The sequence below is a fragment of the Myxine glutinosa genome, chromosome 6, assembly GCF_964187855.1.
Source record: "Myxine glutinosa chromosome 6, kmMyxGlut1.1, whole genome shotgun sequence".
NCBI classification, from domain to species: Eukaryota; Metazoa; Chordata; class Myxini; order Myxiniformes; family Myxinidae; genus Myxine; species Myxine glutinosa.
In genome coordinates this window covers 103,256,593-103,284,392 of record NC_136266.1, presented here as the reverse complement: position 1 = coordinate 103,284,392, position 27,800 = coordinate 103,256,593, and the positions used below count along the sequence as shown (strand labels likewise).

At 45.6% G+C, this 27,800-nt stretch overlaps 2 protein-coding genes across 2 annotated transcripts in view; one reads left to right on the top strand and one right to left on the bottom strand.

Moving 5' to 3' along the window:
• RPH3AL (rabphilin 3A like (without C2 domains)) overlaps window positions 1–27,800 on the top strand; it is a 791,901-nt gene that overhangs the window by 602 nt on the left and 763,499 nt on the right. The window lies entirely within an intron of this gene.
• On the bottom strand, window positions 9,602–17,670 carry LOC137429237 (T-box transcription factor TBX6-like). The gene is made up of 7 exons (XM_068119218.2): window positions 17,427–17,670; window positions 15,289–15,562; window positions 15,036–15,182; window positions 14,859–14,929; window positions 11,208–11,269; window positions 10,555–10,726; window positions 9,602–10,448 (listed from the first exon to the last, which is right to left on the bottom strand). Exons 1-7 carry the CDS (start codon window positions 17,633–17,635, stop codon window positions 10,115–10,117), a joined length of 1,269 nt encoding a protein of 422 aa, XP_067975319.2. The 5' UTR covers window positions 17,636–17,670; the 3' UTR covers window positions 9,602–10,114.

Genomic DNA, 27,800 nt, shown 5'->3' with positions numbered 1-27,800 from the left:
GCCGAGGTGGTGGAATTGCCGTTATTCACCGACAAGACATCAAGACCAACCTCATCTCCATCTCATCTGCTCCATCATTTGAACACCTGGCTTTTAAACTCTCTGGTCACACACAGTCAGTCATGGCTGTTGTCTACCGCCCTCCCAAACCACACCCATCATTCCTGTCTGACTTCTCCTACTTTCTGACCCAGCTATGTTCCCTCTCCCCCTCAATCCTCCTCCTTGGTGATTTCAATATCCACATGGACTCCACTGACTCCACGCTAACCACTGACTTCACTGATTTACTCACCTGCTTTAACCTCACTCAACATGTCAACTTTCCTACCCATAACCGTGGTCACATTTTGGACCTTGTCTGCTCTACTGGACTAATTTTGCACCATCTCTCTGGCTCCGACCTCACTCTCTCTGACCACCTAGCCATCACTCTGACCATCAACATCCCCACCCCAGCACCAAGGCATTATCGCACTATCAACTTCCGTAAGCTAAACGCTCTTTCACCTGCCTCATTCTCATCGACCCTCTCTGAAAAAATGTCCACTTCTCCCTTCGTTGACCTCCACACCCCTTCTGACCTCACTGACTACTACAACCACACTCTCTCCTCCTGCCTTGACCAACTTGCGCCTATAAAAACCAAAACAGTTTCTTTCACCCATTCTGCTCCCTGGTTTACCCCTGAACTCCGCCTGATGAAAACTCGTGCTCGCCAACTTGAAAGACTCCGCAATAAAACAGGTCTCACAGTTCACTCCCAGGCCTACAAGGACCACATACAACACTATAAAGATGCCCTCTCCCGCGCCCGCTCCGCCTACTACTCTCAAATTATCCACTCTGGCTCCGGAAACCCAAAAGCACTCTTCTCTACAATAAACAAACTCCTCAGCCCCCTGAACACCACCACCCAGTCATTCACAATAGACAACTGCATCTCCTTCCTTTCATTCTTCCAACGCAAAATTGAAAACATCTACAACAGCTTGACCACCGCCGCACCCGCTCCCCCTCAAACCACCTGCCCCCCCTTATCCTGCCATCCCCTGTCTCAATTCTCCCCAGTCTCCCCTACTGACCTCTCTGAACTCCTCATCGGAATGAAAACTGCCACCTGCACTCTTGACCCCATCCCCTCCAGCTTTGTCAAGGCCTCCCTTCCTGCTCTCTCTCCACTTATCATTGCAACAATAAACTCCTCCCTGTCTACAGGCATCGTCCCACCATCCCTCAAAATTGCTGCTGTTACCCCCATTCTGAAAAAACCTGGACTAAACCCTGACACCCTAAATAACTTCAGACCCATCTCCAACCTACCCTTTCTGTCAAAGGTTTTGGAACGCTCTGTAGCCACTCAACTCAAACATCACCTCTCTGCCAATAACCTGTATGAAACATTCCAATCCGGATTCCGCTCCAACCACAGTACTGAAACTGCTCTCCTCAAAATCACCAACGACCTTCTCCTCTCCTCTGACGCTGGCAACCTCAACATTCTCATCCTCCTCGACCTCAGCGCCGCCTTTGACACCATCGATCACACCATCCTCCTCACCCGACTTGAAACCACCTTTAACATTACCGGCACTGCCCTCTCTTGGATTAAATCATACCTCTCTGACAGACGTCAGTTCATCTCCATCAATAACTGCAAATCCCCCACTGCTCCCCTCCCCCAAGGTGTCCCCCAAGGTTCAGTTCTTGGCCCCCTCCTCTTCATCCTTTACCTGTCCCCCCTCGGTCACTTAATCCGCCGTCATGGTCTCCAATTCCACTGCTTCGCCGATGACATCCAGCTTTTCATCTCCACCAAGTCCATCTCCACCGCCACCCACTCTATCCTGACAAACTGCATCACTGAAATAAAATCCTGGCTTCAAATCAACTTCCTCAAACTTAACTGTGATAAATCTGAAATAATCATCATTGGCCCAAAAACGCTCACCAAGTCCACCCATAACTTTGCCCTCAACATCGACGGTTTCCCAGTATCCACCTCCCCTCACATCCGGAATCTTGGCATCATCTCTGACCAAACCCTCTCCTTCGACAAATACACTAAACAGATCACAAAGACAGCCTTCTTTCACCTGAAAAACATCGCCCGTCTCCGTCCATCCCTCTCCTCCGTGGCTGCAGAAACCCTCATCCACGCCTTCATCACTTCCCGTCTGGACTACTGCAATAGCCTCCTTTATGGTTCACCCTCAACAATCACCAATAAACTCCAATACATTCAGAACTCCGCTGCCCGTCTACTCACCCATTCCCGGACCCGTGACCACATCACCCCCGTCCTTTACAAGCTTCACTGGCTCCCCATCTCCCAGAGAATCCAGTACAAAATCCTCCTCTTGACCTACAAAGCCCTCCATAACCTGGCCCCATCCTACCTGGCTGACCTCCTCTCCAGACACACTCCCACCCGCAACCTCCGCTCTGCTGGTACCAACCTCCTGACCCCCCCCATCCGGACCAAATTTAGATCCTGGGGGGACAGGGCCTTCTCCATCGCTGCTCCCACCCTCTGGAACTCGCTACCTCACACCATCAGAGACTCCTCCTCACTCACCACATTCAAAACATCACTCAAGACCCACCTGTTCAACACTGCATTCGACATTTAACCCACAGCATCTAACCCCTGACTATCTCCTCTCTTTCTCCCTCCTTTGTGCTTTGAATATTTCCCTATTGATTCTTCTTTTTTGCAATTGTCTTTATGTTTTGCTATGCATTATGTTTTGCACTCTGTCAAAGCGTCTTTGGGCTTCCTGAAAAGCGCTATATAAAATAAATGCATTATTATTATTATTATTATTATTATTATTATTATTATTATTATTATTATTAGAACCCATAGTGTAAGTGGCCAATGGATTGGCAGGGAAAGACCCCGGGTAGTGTAAAGTGTGTTAAAATCATTTAGAGGATAGTTGGGATGAAGTATCTCCTCGCACCATCTGCATCCACTCACCTGAGGTGACAGGTACTCCGCACCATGCCATGTTTAATTATTTTTGATGCAAATGTTTTGGATTGTGAGACGCATCATGACGTGGGTGTGACATTGTGCTTAATTCCATCTTTCCCTCCTTATGAGGATTGATGACGAATTGGGTGATGGCAAATTTTGGATAGAGGGATTGTGGAGACGAATTTGGTATAGGAGAAATATGGGGAAGACGTGACAGTAGTGACGAATTTGTAAATGGGTAGATTTTGTAAATATGGGGTAAGGGCAAGGGTAGTGTAGGTGACAGGGGGGTGACGTACGGTAGGGACGAGCTTTCTCACTTCGCCCTCCGTACGCATTTCGCCTTGCATTGCCTTATTGATGTGTACCCTTGTGACCTTACCCCTCGCTCAATTGTCTTCCCCCCTTTTGTCTCCCACTTGAGGACCTGTGCGCCATTGGGTGCCGAGGGGAGCGTGCGTGAGGTGGCCATTGTGCGCACGAGATTCCCAGAACCAGCATGCATTGCGTTGATGTACCACTTTATGGACCGCTGTTCTGTGGCCAAGTACCACTTGATGGACCCCAGGTTCTGGGGCAGGGCACCTCTGTTGGAGACTGGCCATAGTGGCCAGGGAATCTTGCTTGCGGACCTCGGTAAGGTGGCACCTATGCCAAACAGGTGGACCACCCTTAGTTGGCCCCTGAGGCCCTAAATAAAAATGAACACAAGTTGTGCTTTATTATTATTTCCAAGTAGGCCGCATGAAGCCAGAAGACGTCGGGAAGAACATCGGCCCAGCAGAGAAAGAGAAGACCACCACCAGTTGTTTTGTTGTGTTTATTAAGAACCATGGTGACTGTGCACCGAGTGGTGCTTTGTGGTGCTTTGTGGTGCTTTTGGTGCTTTTGGTGCTTTTGGGTGCTTTGGTGGTATTGGTACTGGTGCATCGATGCAATGCGTGCTGTCTCCTCCCTCCCAACAGGAATTTCTTTTTCTTGTTCCCTAAAAAGAAAAAAGAAAAAACCACAGGTCCTGGGTTGCGTTGTAAATAAGAAATCACGTCATTGTAAATAATGCTCCCCACCGTAAATGTATAGTTTGAGAATAATTCCGTAATTCGGTTAGCTGTGGGCTTGAGTCTGTTAGACAGGGTGCAATGCAATAGGGGGCCATACTTATTTGTGTTTTAAAATTGTCACACTCAGGGTCAGGTTAATTGTAGAGGGAATTACACCTACGTGTCACACTAAGTTAAAGTTTTGTAGGCCCGAGTCCGGGCCTGAAGAAAGGAGGGTGCAGTGTAACGGTTTTGAGAAGTGTAACGAATTTGAGAAGTGTAACGGTTTTTGAGAAGTGTAACAATTTTGGAGGAAGTGTAACGAATGTAAAAAGTATGGTTTTGTTATGTGTAACACCCTCGTAATGTAAATAATGGTCGCAGCCGTCCTCCTAGTTAATTCCATGAAACTTACACACAGGCCACGATATATCTTTTTAAATAGTGTATTTCCTTATTCTATGTAGGCTAAATATGTGTTTCCCACTAGATTGACTCTGCATTGTATCAAACGAAATAAGCGTAGGCCCTTCCAATTTCCCCAATCATCTCTGCTCTCCAAAGTTCCTTTCAAAAGCGGTGCGAGTGGTGTTCAATCCCGCAAGCCGCCATTGCCCATGTGCTCATCTCGGAGAAGAAAGGCGTGTCTCCACCTCGTCATAGAGGGGAGGAGTGAGCCAACCCCACTTGGCCAACCAGCACCGCGGTTAGCGACCCGGTAGGCGTGCCCTCGCAGCCGGCGGCTTGATTCCGCCCCGAGTGATAAAAGGGACTGGAAGGGACTGCTTCACCAGATGACCTGGGAGATGAGCGAAGAGGTGACATACGAGAGGAGCGGTGAGATGCGAGACGCTCCAAGCCAAAGAGGAGAGGTACTCGGAGAGGAAACCAGCGTTGGAGAGACGCGCTGAAAGGAGGGAGACGGCTCCACCAGAAGGAGAGGAGCAGGTGTGCCCGAGCCAGCGCGTGACGTCTACAGCATCGGCAGCGGATACGCGACGGAGGGTTTTCCCGCCAAAAACGCGAGGAATTGAGAGCTGCTGCCTCCGACCCTGCCTCCCTCTCCAGCAATCCACCTCAAGCCCTACCTGCCTGCAATATCCCCCGTGTAAGTGTGAACGTCGTCTGTCCTAATCGTTGTCTTGGGGTTAAGTAAATTGAATAGAATAAGCTAACGATGCACTGTGTGACTGCTTCTTCCATCCATTGCTGTAAATAATTTTGGTCGCTCTTTCTTTTTGCTTGTGTGTGTATAATAAATCTGTTCTTCCTCCGTACTCTGTCTTCTTCTCTTTTCCTTCTCTTTCGGTCGCTTTAGAGGTTTCCCGATTGAATATCTGTGGGGCGATCTGGTCAACGTCGGGTGGAATCGGGCCAATTGGGGATCCTGTAACGGTCGCGGTTGGACCATCCGCTCGGCCCATCGTAACATCAAAACCGCGATCTGTAACAATATATATATATATATATATATATATATATATATATATATATATATATATATATATATATATATATATATATATATATATATATATATACTGTATATCATGATATTTCAAAAAGTTATGGATGGATTTGGACGAAACGAGGTGAATGAGTTGGTTAGGCGACAAGAACAAGCCGATTAGATTTTGGTTCAGGTCCGAATCCAGATCTGAGCTATCCGTGGATACAAAACGTAAACTGTTCACCTGGCGGAGGTATGCTCTCTACCGAGTTCTGGTCTAGTTTTTATTGTACATGGCTCCTTTCCTAAGCCATCTCCAGGCACTGCATAATGTCATTGCCGGGCACCGAAGGGGACTCGGCAATGACGCACGCTGAAAGGGAGTACTCAGTTTTCACTGGTTGTTTGTTACTTGCCGGAAAAGATTCCGGCAAGTATGTTGGTTGGTTGGTTTGTCTGTCTGTCTGTCTGTTTGTCTGTTTGTTCGCAGTACTACCTCTACACCGTTGCACGTAGAATCGCCAAACTTTACATACATATTTGTCTTGCCCTGGAATAGACTGTGCCCAATTTTTAACTTTCTCGGCCCAAGGCCTCCATTATGACGTCATAATTCGATAATTCGACAAGTACAAAACTTCATCCAATGAAGATGCAATTTATTGAGCACCATGTCGGTATAAACTGGTAGAGAAAAAAAATATGATGACGTCATCGGTCACGTGGTTCGGCCGCCATCTTGGGGAAAAACAAACTTTGCACCTCAAAATCTCCGAAAGTGCTGAATAGAAAAAATTGAGACATGGCTCATTGTAAAAGAACTCTCCATGGGGAATAAAATATGTTAATGATGATGTCATAGGTGCCTCCATTATGACGTCATTATTCGACAAATACAAAACTTCATCCGATCAAGATGCAATTTCTTGAGCGCCATGTCGGCATAAACTGGTGGAGATTTTTTTAAATGATGACGTCATAGGTCACGTGGTTAGACCGTCATCTTGGAAAAACGGAAAAACTTTGCACCTCTATATCTCCGAAAGTGCTGAATAGAAAAAATTGACACATGGCTCATTGTAAAGAACTCCATGGTGAATAAAATATGTTAATAATGATGTCATAGGTGCCTCCATTATATCGTCATAATTCGACAAGTACAAAACTTCATCCGATCAAGATAAAATTTCTTGAGCATAATCTAGGAATAAATAAGTTTAGAAAAAATGAGGTCGTCATCGGTCACGTTTGGCCGCCATATTTGTCCAAAATGGCCGATTTTTAAAAAAGTACATTCCGGCAAGTCCTCGGTCTCTGACCGATTTTGCATTTTCTTGTTTGTTTGTCCGGGCGATATCTCAGCCATCATTTGAGCTAGAAAGCTGAAATTTGGGCACAATAGTTAGTAAGTACTTTTTCAAAAACTGTATTTTTTGTTTTTTGATTCATCAATTAATTGATTAGTTACTTCATTATTATCGATTCATTAAGTACTTATTTATTTCCTTTCTCTTCTGGGCAGAATTATCTCAGGCACCTTTTGAATGAGGAAGCTGATATTAGGACATATGATAGTGACCAAGTGATTTGGCTATGAAGGCTATTTTTGATTTATTAATTAATCAATTCATCGATTAATTAATTATTCGATTAATGACTTACTGAAATACATTTTTTAAAGTTACAGATTCGGATGAAACGGTGGTGGTTTAGGTATTCTATTAGCCAATTGATTAATTATTTAATTATTTTATGATTATTATTTATTTATTTTCATTATTAATCACATTATTAATCATTGAATTCTCTGGGCAATATCTCAGGCACCTTTTGAGCTAAAAAAAAAAAAAAACCACCTTTAGAGGCCATTTTTCCCCGCAAGCCGGGGTTGGCCTTTTTCGGGAACTGTGGTTGTTGTTGTTTTTCGGTCCCCTTTCTGAAGCAATGTTTTACGGCCGGATGCCCTTCCTGACGCCAACCCTTTTTGCCGCCTTTAACGACAAACGGAATTACCAGTGAACTGGTACTCAAATTAGCCGACCTCGGAAGGCATGACAGGCTGAGTCAACCCCCCTGGCGTTAATTCAGCGATTCGACCGGGATTCGAACCCAGGATCCTAGGAATCCTAAGCTGGCACCCTAGCCGCTAGCCCAACACCAGGGCTTTTGAGCTAGGAAGATAATATTTGGACACGACAGTGTCGACAAAAGAGTGATGTGGCTCTAAAGGATATTTTTGATTTATTGATTAATCAAGTAATCGATTATTTATTGATTCATAAATTATAAATTTTTTCCAATCAATGGCTTATTTAATTAACTTTCAAAAAGTTACAGCTTCGGATGAAGTACTGGTGGTTTAGGTATGCTATTAGCCATTTGTATGAGAAAATATTTTATGATTATTGTTTATTGATTTTAAATATGCAATTAATCAATCAATTGTTGTACATCCCTCCCTCGCAATACAGTCTCCATGCGCTGCACGATGGTATTGCCGGGCGCCAGAGGCGGCAATGACGAGCTGGAGGCTTTTTATTTATTTGGCATGGGGGCGGTGTACTTTGCATGTATCTGTTCTTGTATTATTTTATTTTTGGTCTCATTGGTATTTGATGGCAAATGAAGTCAAACAAAACAATGAATTATGTTCAAACGGAAACGTATAATCCATGAATAATCACAATTGTTTTGTCTGGTGACCCGACATATGACACACTAGAGTACTAGACTCACCAAATCGTTTTCCCCTCATTTTGTCCCCGCCACGTTCAGATCTACTAAAGATCTCCTCCCCCTTCACCCCCCCCCCCCCCCCCCCACAGCACCCTCCATCCAGTCGGACATTTCAAAGTGATCCTTCCTGTGCACACCCTCCTTCAAAAGTGCCAGCCGCCTCCTGCTCGCACTTCACCTGCACTTCCTCATAGTAATACCCCTGTAGTTCCTCTCTTGATGAGGTGGGAGGGAGTGGAACAGCTCCTCCGGGTCATCCTCCCCCAACCGCCATCAGCTACCCAGCTACCCTGCCCGGAACATTTTAAACTTGTATTTGTGCCGTCGTTGCGTTTGGAAGGTTTCAATTCACTTCGCGAAGTATTCGAAATATTCGAGCGTGTGTGATGGTCTTTCACACTCGCCAATAAGCCGGCTATCCTGGGTTCGAATCCCGACCCGGCTAATAACTGTCATCCCGCACGCCGGTATTAGTTAGTGCATGCTAAATATCCCACGATGTCGTTAGCGAAGAGTAGGCGAACTATCTCCGGCACCCTGCCATAACTACTGCCAAGGCAATGGCAAACCACCTACTGCAACCTTTACCAAGAAACTTCTGAACTTGCCATCGGATTAAGCACCAGAATACGATGAATCGTCTGTAGTGGGGCCGACGTGACGGTTACAGACCAGTGAGGTCGTGGAAATGGCCTCTGTGGCCAATTGAATGATCAAACAGTGCAGATTTGGAATGTTGGCCGTTACCGGTTGGTCTATTGGGTGTTCCAAAAATCTCTGCTGGTTTGCATCATTGTGAGGGTGCTGCAGATCCGATCCCCATTTATGTTCGGACATGAATTTGTAACGTTTTGATACCAAATTGAATTTTAAATGATTATATCGAGTGTGGTGACCTTCAACTTGTACACTGTACTTATACAAGCTGTACTTCAACTTGTACAACTTGTACATGTATCGCATCTTCCAGGGTATAGACTTTCACTGTCCAGGACCTCTGCCAGTCTGCCACCTGTTTCAACCTTATTAAGCTGGCATGTTTCTCACGATAACACGAGGGCCATTCAAAAAGTTCTAAGAACGTCATACTCACAATTGTCCAAGCCGCACCAAAAATGGTACAACAAGGCATGTAGGGATAAGTAAATAACTATTTCCGACAAATCATAATTGTTTATAAATTGAAAAATGACTTTCCGTGTCTTGTGAGCATCTCGAGCCGAGAACATTTTGAACACCTTGTTTGGTGGTTTGAACACCTTGTTTTGAAGGTATGTGGTGTACCTTGTCTACTTTACAAATTTCCATGTCCCATTCCTGATCAGCACAAGTTAAAGACCAAGTACATCATTCATATAAAGGCTTCAACAAAAACAGGTGATTGTCTTATTTACATCTTTAATTAAAAAATAGATTGCACATTCTCGTAGTCAAAGCAAAAATGCATTTACAGTCTTTTTCCACCAAAGAAATCTCTATAATAAATTACATATAAATACAGTATTCGTGGAGGTAGATAAACTACCGCATGTAAACATTTCAATATAACCACATTGGAGTCGTCTCTGATTATATCAAGAGGGAGAGGGGCGGTTGAGGGGGGTTCATTGAGAAAAAAAAAACGCGCAATGGATGAATGGGGAAGATGAGATGAGAGTGAAGGGGAAGTGGAGTGTGGGAGGAGTGCAGAGAGGAGGGAAAAAGCTTCGGAAGCAAGGGAAGGGAAGAGCCATATTTGGGACATATGGAGGGAGTTGAAAGGAGATTTGCAAAACATTTGCATACGTAATAAATATATGAACCCACATTCAATGAATAATTTCCCTCATTCACGTCTCTTGTCCATGGACGACACATCCCACCTCTGTCGACCAATATTCGTGACCAGTATTACGTGATGAAGATTTAGTATTGCCAGCTTGGCCACTGGTACTCGCAGTCGTAGGTGAATGGTGGTGGTTGTTGATGGTAAGGGTGGTACAACCGCCGATCGTAGAAAGCATTGTAAGGATGTAGAAATGGAACGGGCGTGCTAAAGGGGGAGCCACAGTAGGACTCGATTCCAGGCTGTTGTTGTTGTTGTTGTTGTTGTTGTTGTTGTTGTTGTTGGGGCCAGCCTCCAGTTGGCCACCCCATTGAAACCGTAGTGTCTGCTGCTGCGCTGACGGAAGTGGAGACCAGGCCGCGAGTGGAGTCAGGGGACTCCGAGGAGGGACTCAAATCCGTGATGTCGGTGGAACTGTGAGATCAGAGAGATGCAATGTCCAATTAGCTCCATTATCTGGCTGGGCTACTCCAAAATCAGGTCAAGACACTCAAAGAGACTTGACAAGTCCAACGCCTACCTTGTCGGTGTGGTGTTGGCATCAGGTCCGTATAATTGGCACGGTTCCGGCATGCTCATCGTCACCCAGTTCCCTTCGAGTTCAGGAAATGATGCTGGGCAGATGGATCCCAAAGATGGCTCCGTGCTGTGCGGCTGCGCCACCGGAGATGAGCATACCCGCTTCGTCGATTCTGAGTGGGAAGGAAATCGATGCCGGCATTTGAGATTGTGCGGAGACAAATGGAGGAAATGAATTTTTTGCAAGGCTGGTTGCCATACACCGAAATCAAGATTGCAAAAAGTTAGGACTTGGGGGCCATACTTTTATTAACGTACATGTTGTAAATTTGCTACGATGCATGTATATCATATCATTGTCGAAAATTTGTACCACGTGACGTCACATGATTTGGTACACATAAGGGGCAGGAGATGGTGTCGAATTGAGAAAATGAAAGTGGAGAAAAGGAAGACAAGGGAAGATTATAGGAGAAAGAAAGAAGTTTGGGAGAGTGTCAAAAGAATGGGAGAAAAGGAAATAATTTTGGTCTAATGGGATGGAATGGGTCTTCCACCATTTTTGTGTGCATGATGCATGTACCGAGCCTCCAATTGTGAAACCAAATTACAATGAGGGCATGATGTACAAACCGATGAGGTGAAAGGTCTTACCTTTTTCATCGCTATTTTCTTCATTCATTTTTTGTTTCTTTCGTTCTTGCTTTGAACATAACCTAGAACGGGATGGAAAACATGATTGCAAACTTAGGGAAGGTGATCTGAGATGATTACATGGCGCTATTGTTTCAGCAGTCTCCCAAAAGCCCCCTATTAACACTCCCTAAGCCCCCTCTTAACCCTCCCTAAACCCCTCTTAACGCTCCCCAAGCCCCTTCTTAACCCTCCCCAAACCCCCTCTTAACTCTCCCCAAGCCCCCTCTTAACTCTCCCCAAGCCACCTCTTAACCCTCCCCAAGCCACCTCTTAACCCTCCCCAAGCCCCCTCTTAATGCTCCCCAAGCCCCCTCGTAACGCTCCCCAAGCCCCCTCTTAACCCTTCCTAAGTCCCCTCTTAATGCACCCCAAGCCTCCTCTTAATGCTCCCCAAGCCCCATCGTAATGCTCACAAAAGCCTGCTCTTAACCCCCCTAAGCCCCCTCTTAACCCTCCCTAAGCCCCCTCTTAATGCTCCCCAAGCCTCCTCTTAACTCTCCCCAAGCCCCCTCTTAACTCTCCCCAAGCCCCCTCTTAACTCTCCACAAGCCACCTCTTAACCCTCCCCAAGCCCCCTCTTAACCCTCCCTAAGCCTCCTCTTAATGCTCCCCAAGCCCCCTCCTAATGCTCCCCAAGCCCCCTCTTAATGCTCCCCAAGCCCCCTCTTAACCCTCCCCAATCCCCCTCTTAACCCTTCCTAAGTCCCCTCTTAATGCGCCCCAAACCCCCTCTTAATGCTCCCCAAGACTCCTCTTAATCCTCCATTAGCCCCCTCTTAACGCACCCCAAACCCCCTCTTAGCTCTCCCCAAGCCCCCTCTTAACTCTCCCCAAGCCACCTCTTAACCCTCCCTAAGCCCCCTCTTAATGCTCCCCAAGCCCCCTCTTAATGCTCCCCAAGCCCCCTCTTAATGCTCCCTAAGCCCCCTCTTAACCCTTCCTAAGTCCCCTCTTAATGCTCCCCAAGCCCCCTCTTAATGCTCCCCAAGCCCCCTCTTAATCCTCCCTAATTGTTAGCTCTTTCACGAGCCTCGATCTTGTATACAAAAAAAAAGAAAAAAAAAAGAAGCCCCCTCTTAACGCTCCCCAACAACAACAACAACATGCATTTTAAGGCAATTTTCCCTGCTAGAGCGGGGGTTAGCCTTGCGGTCCCCATGACAATCTTCTCCATTTTGCCCTATTTTCTGCATCTCTCCTTGTTAACCCCCTTGCCCGCATTTCTTCTTCCACCATCTTTAGCCAAGTCTTTCTCGGTCTTCCCCGTCCTCTACTTCCTTCTACATTAACTTCCATCACTCTTCTCAACCAGTCACTTTCATCCTTCCTCAATACATGACCAAACCATCTCAACCTGTTCCTCTTCACAGCATCAATCACAGGCAATATTCCCATCATCTTTCGCAATTCATCATTTGTCCTCCTCTCTCTCAACGATACTCCGTACATCCATCGAACCATTCGCATTTCCACCCTTTCCAGCCTTCGTTGCTGCTCTACGTTCATTACCCATGTCTCGCTCCCATAAATCATAACACTTCTCACACATGCAGCATACACCTTTCCCTTCAGCTTCAGCGACACTCTCCTCCTCATCAGCACGCCACTCAGTTCCCGAAACTTCTTCCATGCACATCTCACTCGAGCAACCGTTGCCGAGTCTGATCCACCTTCTCCATTCAGCATGTCTCCGAGGTAGCAAAATGTTTTCACACCTTCCAGCTTCACGCCATCTCCAAGATCCAACTCAACATTTCCTCCATCTGCAGCTCCCTCTGCGCACACCTTACATTTGAATGTAGCTGCCACACTGGTTAATGACCCTCTCAGACCACTACGTTTTTGATGAACCCACTCAGCGCACATTGTACACTGAATGGAGTTCACTCCGGCACCCTTCCTGCACACAGCACACGGCCACTTCCCAGTTCTTTCCACCTCACCACATGCTTTACCACTTGCCATCACCTTTGTCTTTCCGATATTCACCTTCAGACCTTTTGTCTCCATACATTCCTTCCACTTGTTCATCTTTTCCTTCAGTCCATCCATACTTTCCGCAATCAACACCAGATCATCTGCATACAACAACTCCCACGGTAAACCCTCCTTTACGTTCTGAGCCAGCACCTCCATCACAGCTACAAATAGTAGTGGACTTAGTACCGACCCCTGATGCACTCCCACCTTCACCTCAAACTCACCACTGTTCCCGTCCTTCGTCCTTACAGCTGTGCGTGCTCTTTTGTACATTGCCATCACTACTCTGATCAACCATTCCTCCACTCCTAACTTCCTCAATGCCCATGTCAATACTTTGCGTGGAACCCTATCGAATGCTTTCTCCAGATCAACAAACCCAAAAAACAACTTCTTCCTCTTATCCATGTACTTCTCCTGCAACTGCCTCACAATGAAAAGCGCATCTGTCGTTCCTCTTCCTGGCATAAATCCAAACTGCATTTCGTCGATCTTCACTTTCTTCCTTATCCTCCTTTCCAACACCCTTTCCAATACCTTCATTCCATGCTCCAATAACTTTATCGCTCGGTACGAGCCACACTCCAGAGGGTCACCTTTCCCCTTGTATAGAGGGCGAGGGTACTCAGTTCCCAATCCACTGGAATGCGGCATTCTTTCACCACCAGATTACAGATCTCTGTCATTCTCTTCACACCCCAACTTCCTGCTGCCTTCAACATATCTCCCACAACTCCCGTCGGCCCTCCCGCTTTTCCACTCTTCATTGCTTTTATCGCTTCCTCAACTTCCTTCTCAGTTATCTTCTCTGCCGGTCCTAAAACTGGGTTACTCTCTATGTTGCCATCCCATTCATTCTCTGTATTCAACAGCATTTCCATATATCTTTTCCATCTTCCTTTAATTCCATCTGGGTCGACAACGATTTGTCCCACTTCATCCTTCAAGCAACTCACCCCCATCACATCACACCTCTCTTTCGCTATGTGCTTTGCAATCCTGAATACTGCTTTCTGACCCTCTTCCGAATCCAAGCGTTCTCCGAACATTTTCCTACATGCCTCCTGCGCCTTTGCTACCTCTTTCTTTGCAGCCTTCCTGGCTGCCTTATAACTTTCATGCTCTGCTGTTTCTGCTCCCGTACCCTTCGCCTTCTGCCACTCTTTGAACTTCTTCCTCTTCTCGTGAATCCTCTTTACAACCTCAACATCCCACCACCATGTTTCCGAGTGCCTCGGTGGTCCTTTTGTCCATCCACATACCTCACCAACGGCTCCCAACAGACTAGCCCCCAAGCCACCTCTTAATCCTCCCTAAGCCCCCTCTTAACTCTCCCCAAGCATTATTGTCCACCCAGTACATCCTTCCCTACCCCTCATTCTTCCCCACATTCCTTACTTGTCGAAGTCTTCCTCTACCTTGTCCCTCAACCCTGCTATTGGTGTGTTTCCCCCTCTCTTTCTACAGTTCCTTTTGTTCTGTTACATCCTAATCCGTTCTCTGTTCTAGCTCCTCCATGAGCCTCGACTTTATATACAAAAAAGTCCATGCAGGACAGAAATTAAATACAAGTGTGATAAGTCCCCCAATTATGCTTCAGGTTAAAGTGAGACAGACAGACATACACACCTCTTGTGATTTCGTCCATCTTTGCGAAAACCCTTGGCGTAAGGGTTGTGGTCAATCTTCAGCGACGCGATCTGCAAAGGAGACATGACATTACTCATCTGGAATTCTCGACAAAGATGTTTGCACAATTTCACTTCGGGATCCAGCGAAGACCCAAGATAAGACCAATGTTCTCACTTTGCTATTCTGATAGGCTGTGACAGCGATGAATTCGGTCTCTGGGAACACGAAGGTGGAGGCGGCAGGTGAGGACAGCAGGTGACCATCACCGGCTGGGATAACGTGGATCCGTGGCTGGTACTTGTGCATGGAATGCAGAATGATCTGGAAAAAACAAAAATGGACGTAAAGTTTGTAAAGTTCTTTTGAAAGTGTTTTTTCAATTCATCAGTTACTCACAGCAAAGAGTCGGGACAAGGATAAAACTCACATAGCCGTGCTGATCCGTCATGTTGTTGGTGACCTTGACTTTGAGGAAGGAGATTGGTGCTCTCATCCAGTGTGCGCCACTCGCTGGTGAGTCCGGGTGGATGTATGTTCGGCTAGGCAGGGCTGGCTCAGCAGGACCTATCACCTCCCAGGAACCTGCCTCTGCATGCCACTTATACTTTGAGCCGTCGGCAGGGATGAGCTCCAGTAAGAAGATGTAGGACGCCGCTGGATCAAGGCCCTTGGCGGCCAGCCGGCACTGAGGAAACATCCGCCTAAAGAGAGAAAGAGGAGAGAGATGGAGAGATCGATACATTACTCTACTTTGTTATAATTATTTTGTACACTGCTCCTTTCTTTCCTATTCCATCTCCAGGCGCCGCATGGCGTCATCAAAGGGGCCCGGCGATGACGTGCGCCAAAAGGAAGTACTCAGTTTTCACTCTGTTTGTTTGTTGTACTCCGCTCCTTCCCTACACCATCTCCAGGTGCTGCATGACGTCATTGCCGGGCACCGAAGGGGGCTCGGCAATGACTCACGCTGAAAGGGTGTACTCAGTTTTCACTCTGGTTGTTTGTTTGTTTGTCCATGCAATATCTCCGCCATCCTTTGAGCTGGGAAACTGCAATTTCAGCACAATAGTGAGCAAGTGCTTTGGCAAAAATGTTATTTTTTATTTTTTGATGAATCAATTAATTGATTGATCACTTAATTATTATCGATTTATTAATCACTTATTTATTTTCTTTCTCATCTGTGCAATATCTCAGGCACCTTTTGAGGTCGGAAACTGAGATTTGGACACGACAGTAACCAAGTGATTTAGTTGCAAATGGTATTTTTGATTTATTGATTAATCAATTAATCGATTAATTATTTAATTATTCGATCAATGACTTAATTATTTTTCAAAAAGTTACAGATTCGGATGAAACGGTGGTGGTTTAGGTATGCTATTAGCCAATTGATTAAGAAATTAATTATTTTACAATTATGATTTTATTTATTTTAATTATTGATTATTTATTTTCTTTCTCATCTGGGCAATATCGCAGGCACCGTTTGAGCTAGGAATCTGATATTTGGACATGACAGTGACCAAGTGATTTGGGTATAAGCGGGTATTTTTGATTTATTGATTAATCAATTAATCAATTAATTATTGAATTTTTTTCTATTAATTACCTAATTAATTAATTTTGAAAAAGTTACCGATTTGGATGAAGCAGTGGTGGTTTAGGTATGCTATTAGCCAACTGATTAAGAAATTAATTATTTTATGATTATTATTTAGTTATTTTTATTATGCAATTAATCCATCAATTATTGTACACCGCTCCCTCCAATTCCATCTCCATGTGCTGCACGGCGGCATCGCCTGGTGCCAAAAGCGCAAAAAGCAATGTCGTGCGCTGGAAGATATATTATTTATTTATTTGGCATGGGGGCGGTATACTTTGAATGTATCTGTACTTGTTTGCTTATTTTTTCAAAATCAACTACCAATGTACTTTTCTCCATCACACCCCAAATCCTTTAAGATAGATATACCAGTGAATGTTCCGCATATTAAAGTTTGTTAATTAACTTGAGGGGGTGATACCTACACAATTGTGATGACGGTCGAATAAAGGCTTGTGAGTCACTGTTTCACTCTCTAGACAAAACCAAACCACCTTTCATGGCAAGCTCATTAAGTGGCAACAAGGGTGGCATACTTTCCCTCATGGTCCCCTGTACTGTCTTTCCCTCGTGGTCCTCCTGTGCTGTCTTTCCCTCGTGGTCCCCCTGTGCTGTCTTTCCCTCACGGTCCCCCTGTACTGTCTTTCCCTCGTGGTCCCCCTGTGCTGTCTTTCCCTCGTGGTCCCCCTGTGCTGTCTTTCCCTCGTGGTCCCCCTGTGCTGTCTTTCCCTCGTGGTCCCCCTGTACTGTCTTTCCCTCGTGGTCCCCTTGTACTGTCTTTCCCTCGCGGTTGTCAGCTCTTTCACGAGCCTCGATTCAGTATACAAAAAAACAAAAAAACAAACAAAAAAATACTGGCAGCTGGAAAGAAGGCATAACTGGAGCTATTTCTCAATCATTATTATTATTGCCCGAACCCGTGCTTCACCCGCCAGTGACCATGATCCATCACTCACCTGCCAGACTTTGTGATGATCATTTCAGTTCCGATGCTGTGGAAGTCTTTCCACAGTGTCGCGTTCTGGAGGGTCAATCTGATGTCATTCGCATGCGGTTTCTCAGTTGCGTTAGTAGGCAGGGAGGCAGGTGGTGGTTGGGCATAGAGCGGGAACGGGCAGTCAAACTGAGGACGACGTGTCAGACGCCATTCTGCAGGAGGAGGCATACGGATCCAGCATAGTCATAATTAAACTCAAGAACTTTATCAGATACCATGATATATATAGAGAGAGAGAGAGAGAGAGAGAGAGAGAGAGAGAGAGAGAGAGAGAGAGAGAGAGAGAGAGAGAGAGAGATAGATAGAGAGAGAGAGAGAGAGAGAGAGAGAGAGAGAGAGAGAGAGAGAGAGAGAGAGAGAGAGAGAGAGAGAGAGACAGAGACAGAGACAGAGACAGAGAGAGAGAGACAGAGACAGAGAGAGAGAGAGAGAGAGAAAGAGAAAGAGAAAGAAAGAGAGAGAAAGAAAGAGAGAGAAAGAAAGAGAGAGAAAGAAAGAGAGAGAAAGAAAGAGAGAGAAAGAAAGAAAGAGAAAGAAAGAAAGAAAGAAAAAGAGAAAGAGAGTCAATTCGTCAATTCTGCCTAATCAGTTTCTTGGCTGTATGGATATACAATCCTGGACGGGTCGCCACTCCGACCTTTGGGCAGGGATTTGTAATTTTGGCCATATTGCCGGCGATAGCTTGCCTACTCTTCGAGAAGGACACGTGAGATCTTTAACGTCCACCAATTGATGCTGGTAGACGGCACGCGCATTTAACGTCCATCCAAGGGACGTCACACATTGATTCATCACCCTGCCCATGGAACACCGGGATGGTAGTTTATAGCTGGGTCGGGATTTGAGCTCAGGCTAGACAGCTTAGAGACAGGTATGACTACCTTTCGGCCGTCCTGCGAAGCCATGTACTTTATCAAAATCATTGTTATATTTGATCTGATAAAGTTCACAGTCTCAGACACAAGAAGTTCACAATAAGTTCGCCATGTGGAAATTGGACTCAGTTGGCATCACATGCTGTACAATTTATTGAAATAAGCACATTTCCTTATCACAAGTTTGGCGAGAAGTTTGAAACCTTATAGTATTTGATGGTCTTCATTTTTGGTCAGAATATTTGGCTTTCCTCGCTTAACTGCAATTCATTCCTCAATTGGACTTCCATTATCAAGTAAACTTGCCAAAAGTTCACAAAAGCTCCCAAACAATCACAATGCAGGTACAGGTATCGATACTATAAGGACCACCGAACTCACCGCCATACTGTGCTGCTTCGTTGATGCTTTGAGGGTACATGGCAGCATGAGGCGTCGTGAGTGATGCAGGAGGTGCTAGTGCACATGGACTGCGGCCCAGGTAGTCACACGAGGAGAACATGACTCTTACTCCGTCTCTCGCTCACACAGTACAGGCCGAGTGAGCCGTCAGGGGTATTCTGGCCTGCACGAGTCTGTGCTGGACATTTATATACCCCAGGCAGGCCCTTTGAAATGGAGCTTAATTTTGCAAATGAGATGGAATTCCCTCCATGGAACCGCCTGGCCCACCCACCCCTTTCCACCACCCTCGGAACCCACCGCCGCTTACCACCTCACGCATCGCTTTCCAGTCTCCTAGTTCTCCTGGACCCCCACCGATTCCACGGGAACGTCTCCCTTTGGTTACATTAAGGACTTGCCACCTTCCAGGCCCAAATGAAAACTTTTCCCACAGTCATATAACGCCGCTTCGCACCAGCACCATAAGGTGATCATGTGCTGCAACAGGACGGTGGCCCGTGTGTGTGCATGTGTGTTGTTGACGTGTTGGAAAGTGTGGATCAGGGTGTTGGGTTACACTCAAGCAGTTTTCTCACACTCAGTGTGAAGCCATTTTGTTTCTGTAGCATCGTTGTTTTGAAATGAGGAAGACCTAAATTGGGGGTATACCTCAAGTGTTCCTTGTTATTTCACCCACCACCTAAGGTTAGGTTCTCCTCTCATTCTCTTATTGGAGGACTTTGCACAACAATCATACGCAGGACAAGAAGGGGCATTCATGGAGGGCGTAGAGAAATCTACGGTAACCGGTGTACAGCACCAGCACCACAAGTGGATTTGAATTTCTGGATTTTCTTTAACATCCTATATCTGGTGCTGGTGTTGGGTTGGATTTGAATTTCTGGATTTTGTTTAACATCCTATATCTGGTGCTGGTGCTGGGTTGGATTTGAATTTCTGGATTTTGTTTAACATCCTATATCTGGTGCTGGGTTGATGAAATGGAGGGGGCAATGGACAAAGTGTCTCAAATTGCTGCCCTAAAGGCAGATGGTGAGTCCGTCTCCTGTTCACACCTCTGTGTCAAACGCTTTGCACCGCCAGCCGATGCTTTGCAAAATGACCGCCTGGTGTCCACCCATCCACCCATCCACCCAGCAACTTTTCCCACCCGGAACCCCCAGCGTCTCCCCCATCCGCAGGTACTCACAGTGCGGTGCAAGAAACAGAAATTTCAATGGTAATCGGTCATCTTCAGACGATGAAGATGCATTGAATCCACATTATGAACTTCATCAATTGCAGCGAGCGGGACTTTAATATATCCAATCAAGAATGTCAAATGTCCAATCAAGAATGTCAAATGTCCAAATCAAGAATGTCAAATGTCCAATCAAGAATCTTGTCAAATGTCAAATCAAGAATCTTGTCAAATGTCCAATCAAGAATGTCAAATGTCCAATAAAGAATCTTGTCAAATGTCCAATCAAGAATGTCAAATGTCCAATCAAGAATCTTGTCAAATGTCCAGTCAAGAATGTCAAATGTCCAATCAAGAATGTCAAATGTCCAATAAAGAATCTTGTCAAATGTCCAATCAAGAATCTTGTCAAATGTCCAGTCAAGAATGTCAAATGTCCAGTCAAGAATGTCAAATGTACAATCAAGAATGTCAAATGTCCAATAAAGAATGTCAAATGTCCAATCAAGAATCTTGTCAAATGTCCAGTCAAGAATGTCAAATGTCCAATCAAGAATGTCAAATGTCCAATAAAGAATCTTGTCAAATGTCCAATCAAGAATCTTGTCAAATGTCCAGTCAAGAATGTCAAATGTCCAGTCAAGAATGTCAAATGTCCAATCAAGAATGTCAAATGTCCAATCAAGAATCTTGTCAAATCCAATCAACAATATCTAAGAAATACAATGCCTTTCACATAATGTGATCCTTATATCGATCATGGAGCCAGGATTTAGAAGAACCCTCCAGCTCCTCCATTCGAGAGACTCCACGAAGGTCCAATCAGGGCTCAAAGTGGCTTTTGTCATGATCTCTTACAATGGAAGACCATTTTTAGTGTTTATTGAATACCTTATTTATCGTGGGTCCAAGTTCAATGGAATGTGTTGGGCAAAACTGGTCCCAAAATACCCTTTGCTCCCATTGTCTTGTTCAAAAGCTCCATGGGACTTGTCCAGGTGTCTGTGTCAAAGAAACCTGCAGGACGAATGGGAGTACAAGAGAACGAATTACGAACTTTGTAATTCAAACAGCAATATTATTAAAAAGTCTTGTTGTTTCTAAATCATTGTTCATTAACTTATTTTCTTTATGTTTTATTGACTTGATTTAAATTTTTTGCTTTAATTTACTTTATTTACAACTTCTTTTTCAAGTTTTCAATTTAGTTTCCCAATTACATTTCGCACCCTGAATGAAAAAAAATCTTCAAAATATTCAAGAAAAACAAATATCATTGAAACGAGGTGCTCATGACAGTCGATATAAGACTGCGACCTCGATTTTTTTCTCCCATATACAGGTATGTAGAATAAGTCTATGGGGTCGTCAGGATGACCGAGAGCCCTGGGGTATGCACACCATGCACACATTTGAGCTGTCTAGCCGATAAACTCTCATCCTGGTGTTTCACATGCAGGGCGAGACATCAATGTGTGCGCCGTCCACTGCAGGGAGGGCGAGTCTGCCAGCACTGAAGGTGTTCCTGGACGTTACAGATCTCTTTTGTAAAGAGTAGGCGAGTTATCACCGGCAACTTGAACCAATTACAAGATTCTGCCCCAACTGACTGCTGGGCAGACAAATGCAAACAACGAAACATAACCAAATCAACCCGCATAACCAATCCAACCGACATAACCAATCCATCCGACATAACCAATCCATCCGACATAACCAATCCATCCGACATAACCAATCCAACCGACATAACCAATCCATCCGACATAACCAATCCATCCGACAAAACCAATCCATCCGACATAACCAATCCATCCGACATAACCAATCCATCCGACATAACCAATCCATCCGACATAACCAATCCAACCGACATAACCAATCCATCCGACATAACCAATCCAACCGACATAACCAATCCATCCGACATAACCAATCCAACCGACATAACCAATCCATCCGACATAACCAATCCAACCGACATAACCAATCCAACCGACATAACCAATCCAACCGACATAACCAATCCATCCGACATAACCAATCCAACCGACATAACCAATCCATCCGACATAACCAATCCAACCGACATAACCAATCCAACCGACATAACCAATCCATTCGACATAACCAATCCATCCAACATAACAAAACCACCCTGCATAACCCCACGACCCGGCATAACCAATCCATCTGATATAACCAATCGATCCAGCATAACCAATCCATCTGACAAAACAAAATCACCAAGCATAACCACACGACCCGGCATAACCAATCCATCCGATATAACCAATCCATCCAGCATAACCACACGACCCAACAAAACCAATCCAACCGACATAACCAATCCATCCGACAGAACCAATCCATCCGACATAACAAAACCACACTGCATAACCACATGACCCGGCATAACCAATCCATCCGATATAACGAATCAATCCAGCATAACCACACGACCGAACATAACCAATCCATCCAGCATAACCAAACCACCCGGCAAAACCAAACCAAACCACCCGGCATAACCAATCCACCAGCATAACCAAACCACCCAGCACAACCAATCCATCCGGCATAACCACACCACCCGGCATAACCACACCACGCGGCATAACCAATCCATCCAGCATAAACACACCACCCGGCATAACCAATCCATCCAGCATAACCACACCACCCGGCATAACCAATCCATCCAGCATAACCACACCACCCGGCATAACCAATCCATCCAGCATAACCACACCACTCGGCATAACCAATCCATCCAGCATAACCACACCACCCGGCATAACCAATCCATCCAGCATAACCACACCATCCGGCATAACCAATCCCTCCAGCATAACCATACCACCTGGCATAACCAATCTATCCAGCATAACCACACCACCCGGCATAACCAATCCATCCAGCATAACCACACCACCCGGCATAACCAATCCATCCAGCATAACCACACCACCCGGCATAACCAAACCACCCGGTATAACCAATCCATCCGGCATAACTAATCCATCCAGCATAACCAAACCACCCGGCAAAACCAAACCAAACCAAACCACCCGGCATAACCAATCCATCCGACATAACCAAACCAGCCATCACAACCAATCCATCCGGCATAACCAAACCACCCGGTATAACCAATCCATCCGGCATAACCAATCCATCCAGCATAACTAAACCACCGGCAAAACCAAACCAAACCACCCGGCAAAACCAAACCAAACCACCTGGCATAACCAATCCATCCGACATAACCAAACCAGCCATCACAACCAATCCATCCGGCATAACCAAACCACCCGGTATAACCAATCCATCCGGCATAACCAATCCATCCAGCATAACTAAACCACCCGGCAAAACCAAACCAAACCACCCAGCAAAACCAAACCAAACCACCCGGCAAAACCAAACCAAACCACCCGGCATAACCAATCCATCCAGCATAACCAATCCATCTGGCAGAACCAAACCACACGGCATAACCAATCCATCTGGCATAACCAATCCATCCGGCATAACCAATCTATCTGGCATAACCAAACCAGCCAGCATAACCAAACCATCCATCATAACCAAACCATCCAGCATAACCAATCTATCCAGTATAACCAATCCATCCAGCATAACCAAACCACCCGGCATAAACAATCCATCCAGCATAACTAAACCACCCGGCATAACCAATCCATCCAGTAGAACCAAACCACCCAGCATAACCAAACCATGCAGCATAACCAAACCATCCATCATAACCAAACCATCCATCATAAACAAACCATCCAGCAAAACCAATCTATCCAGTATAACCAATCCATCCAGCATAACCAAACCACCCGGCACAACCAATCCATCCAGTATAACTAAACCATCCGGCATAACCAATCCATCCAGTATAATAAACCACCCGGCATAACCAATCAATCAGCCAAAACCAAACGACCCGTCATCACCAATTCATCCGACATAACCAAATGACCCGACACAACCACACGATCCGACATAACCAATCCATCCAGCATAACTAATCCATCCAGCATAGCCACACCACCCGGCATAACCAATCCATCCAGCATAGCCAAACCACCTGGCATACCAAACCACCCAGCATAACCAATCCATCCAGCAAAACCAAACCACCCAGCATAACCAATCCATCCAGGATAACTAAACCACCTGGCATAACCAATCCATCCAGCATAACCAAACCACCCAGCATAACCAATTCATCCAGGATAACTAAACCACCTGGCATAACCAATCCACCCAGCATAACCAATCCATCCAGGATAACTAAACCACCTGGCATAACCAATGCATCCAGCATAACCAAACCACCAGCATAACCATTCCATCCAGTATAACCAAACCACCCGGCACAACCAATCACTCCAGCATAACGAAACTACAAGGCACAACCAATCCATCCAGTATAACTAAACCAGCTGGCATAACCAATCCATCTGGCATAACCAATCCATCCAGTATAACCAAACCACCCGGCATAACCAATCCATCCAGTATAACTAAACCACCCGGCATAACCAAACCATCTAGCACAACCAATCCATCCAGTATAACCAATCCATCCAGCATAACCAAACCACCCAGCATAACCAATCCATCCAGTATAACTAAACCACCTGGCAAAACCAAACCATCCAGCATAACCAATCCATCCAGTATAACCAATCCATCCAGCATAACCAATCCATCCAGCATAACCAATCCATCTGGCATAACCAATCCATCCAGTATAACCAAACCACCTGGCATAACCAAACCATCCAGCATAACCAATCCGTCCTGTATAACCAATCCATCCAGCATAACCAAACCACCCGGCCTAACCAATCCATCCATCATAACCAATCCATCCATCATAACCAACCCACCTGGCATAACCAATCCATCCAGCATAACCAATCCATCCAGTATAACCAATCCATCCAGTATAACCAATCCATCCAGTACAACCAATCCATCCAGTATCACCAATACATCCAGCATAACCAATCCATCAAGTACAACAAATCCATCCAGCATAACCAATCCATCCAGTATAACCAATCCATCCAGTGTAACCAATCCATCCGGTATAACCAATCCATCCGCTATAACTAAACCATTCGGCAAAACCAAACCAAACCACCCAGCATAACGAATCCATCCGATATAACCAATCCATCCGATATAACCAATCCATCCAGCATAACCACACGACCCAACATAACCAATCCAACCGACATAACCAATCCATCCGACATAACCAATCCATCCACAATAACAAAACCACCCTGCATAACCACATGACCCAACATAACCAATCCATCTGATATAACCAATCGATCCAGCATAACCAATCCATCCGACAAAACAAACCACCTAGCATAACCACACGACCCGGCATAACCAATCCATCCGATATAACGAATCCATCCAGCATAACCAAACCACCTGGCAAAACCAAACCAAACCACCCAGCATAACCAATCCATCCGGCATAACCAAACCACCTGGCAAAACCAAACCAAACCATCCGGCATAACCAATCCATCCGGCATAACCATACCACCCGGCATAACCACACCACCCGGCATAACCAATTCATCCAGCATAACCAAACCACCCGGCATAACCAATCCATCCGGCATAACCAATCCATCCAGCATAACCACACCACCCGGCAAAACCAAACCAAACCACCCGGCATAACCAATCCATCCGGCATAACCAAACCACCCGGCAAAACCAAACCAAACCACCCGGCATAACCAATCTATCCGGCATAACCAAACCACCCGGCATAACCAATCCATCCGGCATAACCACACCACCCGGCATAACCACACCAGCCGGCATAAGCAATCCATCCAGCATAACCACACCACCCGGCATAACCAATCCATCCAGCATAACCACACCACCCGGCATAACCAATCCATCTAGCATAACCACACCACCCGGCATAACCAATCCACCCAGCATAACCAATCCATCCAGGATAACTAAACCACCTGGCATAACCAATGCATCCAGCATAACCAAACCACCAGCATAACCATTCCATCCAGTATAACCAAACCACCCGGCACAACCAATCACTCCAGCATAACGAAACTACAAGGCACAACCAATCCATCCAGTATAACTAAACCAGCTGGCATAACCAATCCATCTGGCATAACCAATCCATCCAGTATAACCAAACCACCCGGCATAACCAATCCATCCAGTATAACTAAACCACCCGGCATAACCAAACCATCTGGCACAACCAATCCATCCAGTATAACCAATCCATCCAGCATAACCAAACCACCCAGCATAACCAATCCATCCAGTATAACTAAACCACCTGGCATAACCAAACCATCCAGCATAACCAATCCATCCAGTATAACCAATCCATCCAGCATAACCAATCCATCCAGCATAACCAATCCATCTGGCATAACCAATCCATCCAGTATAACCAAACCACCCGGCATAACCAAACCATCCAGCATAACCAATCCGTCCTGTATAACCAATCCATCCAGCATAACCAAACCACCCGGCCTAACCAATCCATCCATCATAACCAATCCATCCATCATAACCAACCCACCTGGCATAACCAATCCATCCAGCATAACCAATCCATCCAGTATAACCAATCCATCCAGTATAACCAATCCATCCAGTACAACCAATCCATCCAGTATCACCAATACATCCAGCATAACCAATCCATCAAGTACAACAAATCCATCCAGCATAACCAATCCATCCAGTATAACCAATCCATCCAGTGTAACCAATCCATCCGGTATAACCAATCCATCCGCTATAACTAAACCATTCGGCAAAACCAAACCAAACCACCCAGCATAACGAATCCATCCGATATAACCAATCCATCCGATATAACCAATCCATCCAGCATAACCACACGACCCAACATAACCAATCCAACCGACATAACCAATCCATCCGACATAACCAATCCATCCACAATAACAAAACCACCCTGCATAACCACATGACCCAACATAACCAATCCATCTGATATAACCAATCGATCCAGCATAACCAATCCATCCGACAAAACAAACCACCTAGCATAACCACACGACCCGGCATAACCAATCCATCCGATATAACGAATCCATCCAGCATAACCACACCACCTGGCAAAACCAAACCAAACCACCCAGCATAACCAATCCATCTGGCATAACCAAACCACCTGGCAAAACCAAACCAAACCATCCGGCATAACCAATCCATCCAGCATAACCAAACCACCCGGCATAACCAATCCATCCGGCATAACCAATCCATCCAGCATAACCACACCACCCGGCAAAACCAAACCAAACCACCCGGCATAACCAATCCATCCGGCATAACCAAACCACCCGGCAAAACCAAACCAAACCACCCGGCATAACCAATCTATCCGGCATAACCAAACCACCCGGCATAACCAATCCATCCGGCATAACCACACCACCCGGCATAACCACACCAGCCGGCATAAGCAATCCATCCAGCATAACCACACCACCCGGCATAACCAATCCATCCAGCATAACCACACCACACGGCATAACCAATCCATCTAGCATAACCACACCACCCGACATAACCAATCCATCCAGCATAACCACACCACCCGGCATAACCAATCCATCCAGCATAACCACACCACCCGGCATAACCAATCCATCCAGCATAACCACACCACCCGGCATAACCAATCCATCCACCATAACCACACCACCCGGCATAACCAATCCCTCCAGCATAACCACACCACCTGGCATAACCAATCCATCCAACATAACCAAACCAGCCAGCACAACCAATCCAT

Bases quoted from the DNA above. Each gene is read 5' to 3' on its own strand.
- LOC137429237 (XM_068119218.2), bottom strand. From the start codon at position 17,635: ATGCCTCCTCCTGCAGAATGGCGTCTGACACGTCGTCCTCAGTTTGAC. The intron at 15,563-17,426 runs GTGAGTGATGGA...TTCTCTCTTTAG, and splicing joins ATCATCACAAAGTCTGGCAG to GCGGATGTTTCCTCAGTGCC. The intron at 10,449-10,554 runs GTAGGCGTTGGA...CTGATCTCACAG, and splicing joins GCCAACACCACACCGACAAG to TTCCACCGACATCACGGATT.